Source organism: Microcaecilia unicolor, chromosome 1, assembly GCF_901765095.1.
Source record: "Microcaecilia unicolor chromosome 1, aMicUni1.1, whole genome shotgun sequence".
NCBI classification, from domain to species: domain Eukaryota; kingdom Metazoa; phylum Chordata; class Amphibia; order Gymnophiona; family Siphonopidae; genus Microcaecilia; species Microcaecilia unicolor.
In genome coordinates this window covers 425,342,603-425,355,078 of record NC_044031.1, presented here as the reverse complement: position 1 = coordinate 425,355,078, position 12,476 = coordinate 425,342,603, and the positions used below count along the sequence as shown (strand labels likewise).

Sequence of the window (12,476 nt, the reverse complement as noted above, 5' to 3'; positions counted from 1 at the left end):
ACCACGATTTATCTTTAAATTTGTAAAACTGAACTCACGTATGTTGGAAAAAAATTTAGATTCTTTATTGCCTACAGTTTTGAAATATATGGGTGCGAAATCTATTATTTCGAATTTGGGTGTGTTAGATCATAATTTAAGTATGCAATCACAAATAAATCATGTGAGTTCTACTGCTTTCTTTCAGTTACGTGTGCTAAGTAAATTAAAGGGAATGATACCAGTGAGCAATTTTTGTACAGTTCTGTAGAGCCTGGTATTATTGCAGTTAGATTATTGCAACTCCCTTTATTTGGGTTTGAATTCAGCTAAGACACAGGTTCTACAGATTGTTCAGAATACGGCAGCTCGTTTGCTTGTGGGAACGAAGAGATTTGAGCATATTTCGACTGCTTTGAAATGTTTGCTCTGGTTGCCAGTAAAATTTCTAGTATAAAATATTGACTTTGATCCATCAACGTATATATGATGTAACTCTGCAATATCTTACAGACTCTTTGATCATGTGTGAACCACAATGAGATCTTTGTTCCAGGTCGAAGAAGCAGCTATCTGTGCCTGTTTGTCATTTATCAGAAATGCAAAATCATACATTTTTAATAGCTGGGAGGAATTTGTGGAATCTTCTTCCAGGTTATTTAAGATTTGCACTATCAACAATTTAAGAAACGGTTAAAAACTTTCTATTTTGTAACAGCATTTACTGATGGATAAAGTCAAGTCTGTTTCTTTGGCGGTTCTCCTTATTTTGTCTATGGCAATTAAGATTTATGATTTTATGTGATTGTTAGTGTGTGTTTTGATACTGTAAATGTTTTTTTTTGTAACCCGCTTTGACTTTAAAGTGGGATATAAATCCACGAAATAAAAAAATATCCCTGGTCATACGAAGCATGGAACCTATCTACTTACTCTTTGGGATCCTATTAGCTCCTTGTGATCTGGATTGGCCATTGTTGAAAACAGGATACTGGGCTCGACAGACAACTGGCCTGACCTACCAGGGCAGTTCCTATGTTCTTATTTAATAACACCACATGTTAATAGAAATCTAATCCTAAGGGCCCTGTTTACTAAGCCGCGTTATAGGCACACTAGCATTTTCAGCGCACACTACACTAGAAACATCCATATATTCCTATGGGTGTCTCTAGCGTTAGTGCATGCTAATTTTTAGCGTGCACAAGAACGCTAGTGCACTTTAGTAAACAGGGCCCTAAGTGTGTAAGAAAAAGTTTTCTTGGACCCATCTTTATTCACAAGAATCTGTAAGGCCACTTTATTTCTGAATGTGCAAAAAATGACTGTATAAGGCATTGTATTAATATCTCTAAGAAGACATTAATAATAAAAAAAATCTGCTACAATTATTATTGTTAAAATAAATAGTAATTTTTTTAACTTGTTGAGGGACTACTGATTATATATTAGTGTTTTTGCTTCAGATGATGGTTTTCAAATAGCAATGACTTCATTTTCTCCTTATAGTTGTCTCCACCATACAAGACTAACATCCCCTCTCCTTCTAAAAATCTTGCTGAATGGACTTGCTAAAACTGAATGGCTAAAAAGTTAACTGTTATTTTTTTACTTGCACAAACGAATAGTTTGCCATCATACTTGTCAAAACAATGTAAAATGATTCACTATGGAAAACTGCCTGGAAGAATAACACCATGTAAAAATAACAAAATAAAACTTACAGGTCGGAAAATGTAAATGTCTTGATTTCTAGATACCAGGTGGGAACTTTTTGCAATACAAGTGGCAGTTTCCAATTTATCACCAGTGAGCATCCATATCTGTAGAAAATAACAACAACAAAAAAGGACTCATACGTATGCAGAATTTTTACATCTGTCCATCAATCATTTTTTGTTTGGTTGTACAATGCTTCCTAAAGAAACTAGAGGAAGCCTGTAATAGCCTACTAGGAAACAAAATGGTGACCAAAATTACAACAGAATGTAAAAATGCTTGGAATGTTCATAGCATATGATGGTAAAGGGGTGGAGGTGGTAGGGGGTGTTAACCGGTAGAAGATATAAAAGAAAGGGATATACAAAGAGGTTGATCACAGAAAAAGGGTTGAGAGGTCAGGTAGTGGACATGAGGGAGGGTGTTGGTTTAAACAATGTAGATTTGTGTGCTCATCCAATGCAATCAAGTGGTAGAAAACTAAAAATAAAGCAAAGTTACTTGCCTATAGCAGGTGCTCTGTGAGGACAGAAGAGGTCCTCACATGTGGGTAATGTCATCTGACAGAGCCCAGATATCAAGAGGTATTCAAAGCTCTCTAAAACTCAAGAGGTTTTCAGTATGGTATCCTGTGTGTATGTGTTCCCGCACTAGTAGCATTATGCAGAGCTACCTCAGTAGAGTATACAGTTAAAAGGTTGATAACAGCAAACTTTGTTGGATGGATATTGTGAAGAATTCTGTCCTGCTCTCCTCAGAAAAAGTCTGCTACAGGTACAGCATATAATTTTGCTTTCTCCAGCGACAATCAAGATAGTAAGCCCTCACACACATGGATATCCCTAGTTACCACCCTGTCTTTAAAACTCTATTCTATTCAGAGCCTTATATACCGCCTATTTTCCAAAAATGATTCATAGCGGTTTACAATAAGGAAAATGACATCTCAAGGAATAATAATATTTATTTATTAGGATTTATTTACTGGCTTTTTGACGGAATTCACTCAAGGCAGTGTACAGAAAGAATAAATCAAACATGAGAGACAATTACAAAAGTAAAAATATTCAAATATTACAAAATATGGCATAGTATACGACTTACAATGTATATACAATACATAATAGAATATTTTAATTGACAGTGTAGGGTACAAACAAAGATGGAACATATAGAGAGGTAAGAGCAGTTAGAAAAAAAGGTGACTAATTTAAAGAAAGGTGCACATGAGGTCAAAGTGTTCGAAGAGGTCAGAGAGTCAGCTAGAGGAATGGATAAACATGTCCTGCTGCAGTATGTGCAGCCTGTGTCACTCCTCCTGTGTTTGAGTGAGGCTAACAAGTTGGTAACTTCTTCAATAAAAGGCCTGAACAGCCACATTTTCACTTGCTTCCTGAAGTAGAGATATTTGTGTTTAGTGGAGCCTTTCAAGCAGTGCATTCCAGAGTGTGGGGGCTACTGTGGAGAAGGCTCGCTTGCAGGTATCAGATCATGTAATGTCTTTTGGAGAGGGTGTGGTTAGTGATAGTCCTAACAGGAAGAAGAAATCAGTTACATAGATGGTCTGAAACTGTTGACATAATACCTATCTGTCAAACAGATAAGTCTTCAAGGCCTTTTTTAGGAGGATATGTGCATTAGATCTGGTGGTAAAATATTCCATAGTCTTGTCCCTGCACAGGAAAAGCAATGGTTTATAATGGTTCTGAAGCGAAGGCACTTCAGTGATAGAAAACCTAATTTTAGCATTCTCAAAGGAGAAAACAGAAAACAAAATGTTCTTGTTGGGAATAAACAATTTTTGCTGTTTTTAAATTTTTTTTTATTATTAAAAGCTTTTCAAAATGACATTTTACCTTGTATAAAAAATAATATCAAACAGTAAACACAAACAAAAAATACAACGAGCAATATATAGCTTGCCAAGTAGTCCACAATTAGAGGGACTCCAAGGAACTAAAGCCAGAGGAAACTGTAACAAAAGAAATTAAAAACAGATAGGAAACCTTGCTTTAATTACATGTCCATTATTACATCATGGCACAGACATGGTGCTTTTCTAGTATTCAAGAATAAATGCAATTGTTGAGAGTCAAAAAAATGGTATGCTCCGTCATATTTACAGAGCGAGATTTAGACGGTGAGGCTCTAAGCTATATAAAGCTTGGAGGCCCTTGTTAAAAAGATACATCAGGTGGTCTCAGAAAGGTGCGTACCAAGACAGGACCTTGGGTCGCCATGAAAAAAATCGAACACATATAGATGCCTTTTAATTATTTAATAGTAAGATACTTAAAGTTAATTTTGTGAATTTTGTTGTTTCAACTGTGGTTGTCAGTTCCATACATAAAAAGCCAAAAACAAATTCAGAGATTTTGTGAGGCCCTGTGGATCGTAAGGCCCTAAGCTTTAACTTGTTTAGCTTATGCCGAAATCTGGAACTGCATATTTACAACACATTAATATGGAAAATGAAGCTAAAATATGACTCCCATAAAAATTAACTTCTGGCACATGGCCAGGATATTTTTGCATCTTTCTTGGGTCAAACGTGAGACATCTGGAAAGATCTTCATTTTCTATCAGAGAAAAATAACATCTGATGAACGAAAATACAATTGAAGCTGAGCTTCTTTATCTTGTAGGAAAACAAAAGAGAAAAGTAATGTTTTTATATCATAAATTTCTTCACATGATCTTTCTAGAACTGCAGAAATATTCAACCTATCAGCAGATACTTCATTCATTTCAGAAAGCCTTATCCTTTATACATTTGTTAATACTCAATGTATATAGTACAGTTTTTGGATGGGAAGTCTGGATGGGCATTTTTGATATGACATCTAAGTCAGACTTTGGACGTTTTGTAAAAAACATTCAAAATCTGAATAGGAAAGAAAGCCATTTTCAAAAAAGAAAAACGTCCATTTTTTAAAAATACAGTTTTGCACGAGGTTTTGTGATTAGGATAGTTTGAAAAAAAAAAAAAAACCCCAACAAAAACCGAACTTGTGCAAAACGCACAAAATCAAGCCATTAGGATGTAGGAGGAGCCAGCATTTTTAGTAAACTGGTCCTCCTGACATCCCAGGAAAGCAATAGGGCATCCTAGGGGGCACTGCAGTGGACTTTATAAAATGCTCCCAGGTATACATCTCACCATTGCTCCCTTACCTTGTCTGCTGAGCCCCCCAAAATCCACCCAAAACCTATTAGGGGGCACCTATATGTGGGTACAGTAGGTTTCTGGTGAGTTTTGGAGGGCCCATAGTTTCCTCGACAAGTGTAACAGGTAGGGGGAAATATGAGCCTGGGTCTACCTGGCTGCAGTGCATTGTACCCACCACTAGTCTACTCCAGGGACTTGACTGCTGTTCTAACAGACCTGAGTATAACATCTGAGGCTGGCAAGTAATGTTTTTAATCACATTTTGGGGTGGGGGGTGGGATGGGGTTAGTGACCATTGGTGGGGTAAGGGGAGGTCATCTCTGATTCTCACCAGTGGTCATCTGGTCATTTAGGGCACCCTTTTGCAACGTATTCGTTATAAAAACAGATCTAGCTCAAAATGTCTTAGTTTTAGTACTGGACAGTTTTGTTTTGTTCCATTATAGCTGAAAAATGTCCAAGATGCCCAGATCCCACCCTTAACACACCCCTTGTGATTTGAATGCACATTAGTTTTGAAAATACCAATTTGGACTTTTTGTGCGAAAAACGTCCAAATGCTCCCAGGTAGAATTATGCTACCTTTTGGACATTTTTCTCTTTCGAAAATGAGCTCCAAAGTGTTCTCTGAATATTTGAAAATCTCCTTCAAGAACCTGTGAAAAAAGGTCTCTAGGAGGTGAAATTGAACATGGGAAATTAAAGCCTTAAATTCAAATTCCTCATGGAATTTTCTAGATTTTCAAAGATGCATGGCCTTAAAAATCTTTAATCTGAGAAACTGTAGTTTCCAGTTCTGCTATTTTTACTGTGTGAGAACCCAACTGTCTTTAGGGATGCAGAGTACTCCACAGTGACAATAACAAAGGTAGAACAGATCTTGTGAAGGGATTACAATGCTTTCCATATTATATCCAGAATGATTTCTTCAGGACTTCTCAAGGACTGGAGAGAAGGCATATTCAACGTTAAAGTTGGTACTTAAGGACAAACTGTTTCACTCTTTGTCTCACCAGGATGGCTGCCATTACTCCCAAGATCTCTACCACTTGACAGAGGCCTGAGCTCTGAAAACTACCCCCAACCCAGCAGACCATGGCATCTCTGCGGCACTTCCTACACTATGATGTAATCTCACAGGGACTGGTATCACTTGTCTCTCCATCGCCACAACTGGAGTGCTTCGTTCCAGGTCTCAAGTTGGCGCTTGCAATGCCACCGTAGCCTGGGTACTGGGGGAGCTGATGAATCACTTGGGCTGAATGCCCTCCAGCTCAGGGCTCTTCCTCACCTTGAGTTCTGTGGAAATGCCCAAATTTGCCAAGGATGTAGAGAGGAAGTTTCAGGCATTAGGGGCAGAGAGCCCTTAAGCTTTCCTTTCCATTCTGGCATTCATCAATGTGCCTAACATATATTTTTAGAAAAGAGTCAAGAAGATAATATGGAGCTCTCTCTTGCACTTCCCACTGTTCTGTCATCTTGACCTCACCGTTCCATTTTTGCTGTTTTTAAATTCTCTTTTACGAAGGCAGCCTGGGAACAAAAAACATGGAGGATAGAGTGGGATTCTACACATCACTGAGATTTCTCAACATAGACTGACCTAATCAACCGTTATATAAGGAATCCCTCATCCAAAAGTAGTGAGATGTGTGGACTTAAGTTCATGTTGTAGCCTTACAGATCTCTTCCATGCAGGTTGATGGGCTACCAAAGCTGCAATGTCTGACACTAGGAGTCTAGACATGGCTTTCTATGGTGAAGACCAGGTGAACACTAGTGAAAAAGATGCAGTCTGCTAGCCAATTACAAGGGGTATGCTTGCTTAGCTATGGCAAACCTATCTTACTGGGATTAAAAGAAACACAAACCTGGTCAGACTTTCTAAAGGCTTTGGTATTCTCATAGGCGTAGACTGGGGGGGGGGGGGGGGGGCAGTGCCCCCCCAAACGACGCGAGGCGCTGCCGCGCCATTAGTTAAAAAAAAAAAAAACACATGCAGGCACGCGCTCCTCTCCGTCCGATTGGCTTCCCTGCCCTCTCTATCTGCGTCCCGCCTTCCTCTGACGTCATTTCCTTTCGGGCGGGACGCAGACAGAGAGGGCAGGGAAGCCAAGCGGACGGAGAGGAGCGTCTCCGTCTACTCCTCTCTCTTCCTCCCTCCCTCCGGCGCAGGCAGCAGTCTTCCAGCGTTCCTGGCAGCGGTAGCGTTGTACACGCTGCCTTTGGCTCTGCCCCGAAGCCTTCTCTTCAAGTTCCTGTTCCCGCATAGGTGGGAACAGGACCTTGAAGAGAAGGCTTCCGGGGCAGACCGAAGGCAGCGTGTATATCGCTACAGCTGCCAGGAACGCTGGAAAAGACTGCTTCCTGCGCCGGAGGGAGGGAGGGAGGAAGAGAGGGGGTAAACGGAGTCACCATCTTGGACCTCGCGCGGGGGGGAGGGGTGGGGAGCAGAGGGAAGGAGCAAGAGATGGATGGGACTGGGAGGGTGGGAAGCAGTGGGAAGGAGCAGGAGATGGATGGGACTGGGGGGGTGGGAAGGAGCAGGAGATGGATGGGACTGGGAGGGTGGGAAGCAGTGGGAAGGAGCAGGAGATGGATGGGACTGGGAGGGTGGGAAGGAGCAGGAGATGGATGGGACTGGGAGGGTGGGAAGCAGTGGGAAGGAGCAGGAGATGGATGGGACTGGGAGGGTGGGAAGGAGCAGGAGATGGATGGGACTGGGAGGGTGGGAAGCAGTGGGAAGGAGCAGGAGATGGATGGGACTGGGAGGGTGGGAAGCAGTGGGAAGGAGCAGGAGATGGATGGGACTGGGAGGGTGGGAAGCAGTGGGAAGGAGCAGGAGATGGATGGGACTGGGAGGGGTGGGAAGGAGCAAGAGATGGATGGGACTGGGAGGGGTGGGTGGGGAGCAGAGGGAAGGACCAGGAATTGGATTGGACTGGGAAAGGAGGTGAGCAGAGGGAAGGAGCAGGAGATGGAGATGGATGGGACTGGGAGGGGTGGGGAGCAGCGGGAAGGAGCAAGAGATGGTTGGGACTGGGAGGGGTGGGGAGCAGAGGGAAGGAGCAAGAGATGGATGGGACTGCGAGGGGTGGGGAGCAGAGGGATGGACCAGGAGATGGATGGGATTTGGAGAGGTCAGGCACAGCAGAGGGAAGGAGCAAGAGATGGATGGGACGGAGGGATGGTGAGCAGAGGGAAGGAACAGAAGATGGATGGGACTGGGAGGGGTGGGGAGCAGAGGGAAGGAGCAAGAGATGGATGGGACTGGGAGGGTGGGGAGCAGAGGGAAGCCTACTGGAAAGAAGACACTGCATAAAACAGAAGACACTGGGATCAAAGCGAATAGAAAAACTACATGATCAGACAACAAAGGTAAATAAAAGTTTATTTTATTCATAATTTATTAATTGAAATGTCAGCTTTTTGAAATGTGCATCTGTGATATTTTGCCTGTAAATTTCATTTCCTTCCTCCATATTAGCATATTCATTTGCATATGTATATATGCAAATGATATGCTAATATGCTCCGCCCATTTTTTGCCCCCCCAAATGAAACAGTCAAACTACGCCTATGGGTATTCTCCAAACAGAAGGCTAATGTTCTTTTGTAATCCAATGTATGCAAAGCACATTCACCATCATGAACATGTGGCTTGGGGAAACATCTTGAAAGGACAATTAATTGGTTGAAATCCAATACTGCCTTAGGCAGGAACTAAGAATGTATGTGCAGGATTACCCTATTATTAAAAAAACTTAATGTAAGGGCAGATTAGTCAATATCCAAGAAAAAGATCTTAAGTCATTGTGGAGAATACATGGAAATTTTCTGCCTGATGTGCTGAGACTACAAAAAATAAAAGTGTTAAGAATTATTAGAAAAGGAATGGAGAAGAAAAATGGAAGTATCATAATTATTCAGAGAAGGGCAACAAAATGACACAGGGGGTAGCATACCTCTCTTATGAAGAAAGGCTAAACATATTAGGACTCTTCAGCATGGAGAAAGATGATGGAGAGAAGTTAAGATAGAAAATCGTGAGTTAAAATAGGGAACAGTTGTTTAGCCTTTCAAACACAATAAAAATAAGGAGATACTCCATAAAAGTCATGACCAGCAGCTTGAAAACAAGTCATACAAAAGTACTTTTTTTCATGCAGCACATAATTAAGCTCTGGAATGTTATAATACAATACAGTTTTTTTCAGACCGCAATCATCCAGCATTACCAATTCTGGGCAGTTTACAAAAAAGAAAGCTACAACAGCACTAGGAAATATTTATTTATTCTTATATCCTACATTATCCAAAAAGCAAATTTTGGTTCAATGTGGCTTACAATAAAACAGTGAATATAACAGTACACATATATTGGAATGAGATTTCTACACTAATGATTACACAGAGAAATATTTTTTAAACACATAATTTTTTAAAGCTTTTCGGAATAGAAGATAGGAGATTATGCTTCTGATTTCTTTTGGAATGAGATTCCACCATTTGGATCCTAGATAACCAAATCCAGCTTTTTTTGTGCTACATTTTTACAATTAGGTAGATGTAATAAGCAAATATTCTCTTGATGTCAGCTTTGCATTTCTAGCTAACAAGACAATTAGGCTCATCATACAGTCTGGTGCCATACCATACAAAATTTTGAATATTAATGTGAATGTTTTAAACATAATTTGACCTCTACTTGGAAGCCAATGTAATGCAGTAAGTAAAGGAGTGGCCTTATTAAATTTTGGTGCCTCATAAATTAATCATGCTCCTGTATTTTGTACTGTATGAAGCAATTTAAGTATAGATTCTTTGCTTCCTATATATAGTGCATTACAATAGTCCAATTTTGAAAGTGTCAGTGTTTGAACTACTAATCTGAATGAGTTCTTGTTAAATCTCCACATTTCAAACAGGTAGACAAAGCGACGGCCAAAGCCAGAAGGATGCTTGGGTGCATAAAGAGAGGCATGACCAGCAGGAAAAAGGAGGTGATAGTGCCGTTGTATAAGTCTCTGGTGAGGCCTCATTTGGAGTACTGCGTACAGTTCTGGAGACCACACCTACGGAAAGATATATACAGGATGGAGTCGGTCCAGAGGGCGGCTACGAAATTAGTAAGCGGTCTTGAATGCAAAAATTATAGGGACAGGTTTATGAACCTCAACATGTATACGCTGGAAGAGAGGAGGGAGAGAGGAGACATGATAGAAGCGTTTAAATATCTCAAGGGCATTTATGTACAGGAAGAGAGCCTTTTTCAAATGAAGGAGAGCTCTGGAATGAGGGGGCATACAACAAAGTTAAGAGGGAATAGGCTTGGGAGTAACCTAAGGAAGTATTATTTCACAGAAAGGGTGGTGGAGGCGTGGAATGGCCTCCCAGTGGAGATGGTGGAGTCGAGGACTGTTCCAGAATTTAAAAAGGCATGGGATAAGCATGTGGGATCGCTTAGGAACAGGAAGAATTAGGGGTTACAGAAGATGGGCAGACTGGATGGGTCATATGGTCTTTACCTGCCGTCATGTTTCTATGTTCCTTGTCTTGAACATCTTAGCAATTACTTCATGAGCCTGGTCTTCGAAGGAAAGATGTTGGTCAAAAACAACTCCTAGATTTTTAAATTTTATATCTATAGGATAGACAGTTCTGGTCACCGTATCTCAAAATAAATATAGCAGAATTAGAAAAGGTTAAAAGAAGAGCAACCAAAATGACAAAGGGGATGGAACGCCTCTCCTTTGATTAAAGACTAAAGAGGTTAGGGCTCCTCAGCTTGGAAAAGATACGGATGAAGGGAGATATGATTGAGGTCTACAAAATCCTGAGTAGTGTAGAATGAGTAGAAGTAAATCGATTTTGTATTCGTCCCAAAAGTACAAAGACTAGGGGACACTTAAGGAAGTTACATGAATAGTTAAGCTCTGGAACTCTTTGCCGCAGAATGTGGTAATAGCGGTTAATGTATCTGGATTTAAAAAAGGTTTGGACAAATTCCTGAAGGAAAAGTCCATAGTCTGCTATTGAGGCAGATATGGGAAGCAACTGCTTGCCCTTGGATTTGTAGTATGGCGTGTTGCCACGATTTGAGATTCTGCCAGGTACTTGTGACCTGGCTTGGCCACTGTTTGGAAAACAGGATACTGAGCTAGAAGGACCATTGGTCTGACTCAGTATGGCTACTCTTATGTTCTTATAATTTTTCTTCAGTAGTGAAAGACTTCTGCTTACGAGATCATTTCTCCATGGAATAGAATTCACACGGTCTTCAGTCGCATAGACAAAGTTCACCCAAAGTTGTATTTACACCGGAACTGGGAGCGGCCTTCGGCCGTGTACACAGAGTTCACCTGAAGTTGTTTTCACACCAGCACTTGGAGCGGCCTTCAACCGCTTAGACAGAGTTCACCCAGGCTTAGCTAGACATTGCCTGCAGTGTTTTTCATGAAGGGAAGGAGGTGAGCCCCCCACCCCAGTGTAGCTAGACATTGGCTGGAGTGTTTTGCATTTAGGGAAGGAGATGGGCCCCCCACCCCAGCATAGCTATACATTGGGTGCAATGTTTTTCACATAGGGAAGGCGGTGGGCCCACCACACCCTGGTGTGGCTAGATATTGGCCAGACAGGTTTTCTTGCAGGGATGGGAGAGGTCCCCACCCTGATATAGCTAGACATTGCTGACAGAACTGTATGTAAAAAAAAAAAAAGGAAGCAAAGGCATAATTGCTATATCAGGAGCATAGTGAGGGGGTTTGATGTGTGGAAACATACATTAAAGAAGCATGTCAGCGTAGAGTGCCTGGACAGTGGTGTAGTGGGTGGAAAAAGAAGTACAGTCATTGATAAGGTGAGGAAAAAGTGGAAAAGGAAAAGTGAGAGAAGAGAGTTATATCCCGCAGGCTCATACCAAAAATACTCTTTCAAACACACCAGTGACAAAGGGGGAGGAAAAAAAAAAGACTATCAGCTAAAGGTGTCATCAAACAAAAAAGGTTTCCAGGGCAACTTTAAATCTTTCATGAGAGGTTTCCAAACGCAAATAGGAAGTAATGCATGCCATAAACTAGGGCCAGTGACAGAAAAAAAAATAGAGTGGTCTGAAGGTGGGAATAAGTAAACAATTTTGCTGTGAAGATCTAAGAGCTCAGGGTGGGCAATAAGGGATTAATAAATGGGACAGGAAAAGCTATAAATAAGTATACCGGATCTTGAAGACAGCAGCAAAAGTTTGTAATCCTATGCAGTGGCGTTCCTAGTGGGGCTGACACCCGGGGCGGATTGCCGATGCGCCCCGCTCCCTGGGTGCAGTGCCCCCCCCTCCCCCGGCAAAAGGACCCCCCCACCCCGGCAAAAGAACCCCCCCCCCCGGTGCACGCCGCTGAGGGGGGTGCCGCGCGTCGGTCAGCTTCGTTCATTTCCATGCTCCCTCTGCCCCGGAATAGCTGATGGTGTGCGGCACCCCCCCAGCGGCGTGCACCCAGGGTGGACCGCCTCCCCCTTCGTACGTCACTGATCCTATGGGAAAGAGAGGGGTAATCAGTGTGCTGCTTAGTGTAAAGGCGGGGGGGGGGGGGCTGAAATGGTCAAATTTCTTGGC

At 41.7% G+C, this 12,476-nt stretch overlaps 1 protein-coding gene across 1 annotated transcript in view; it reads right to left on the bottom strand.

The window, feature by feature from the left end:
- ATP9B (ATPase phospholipid transporting 9B (putative)) overlaps window positions 1-12,476 on the bottom strand; it is a 706,895-nt gene that overhangs the window by 96,337 nt on the left and 598,082 nt on the right. The window contains 1 exon segment of the mRNA XM_030211876.1: window positions 1,704-1,802. Coding sequence (XP_030067736.1) covers window positions 1,704-1,802 — 99 coding nt within the window.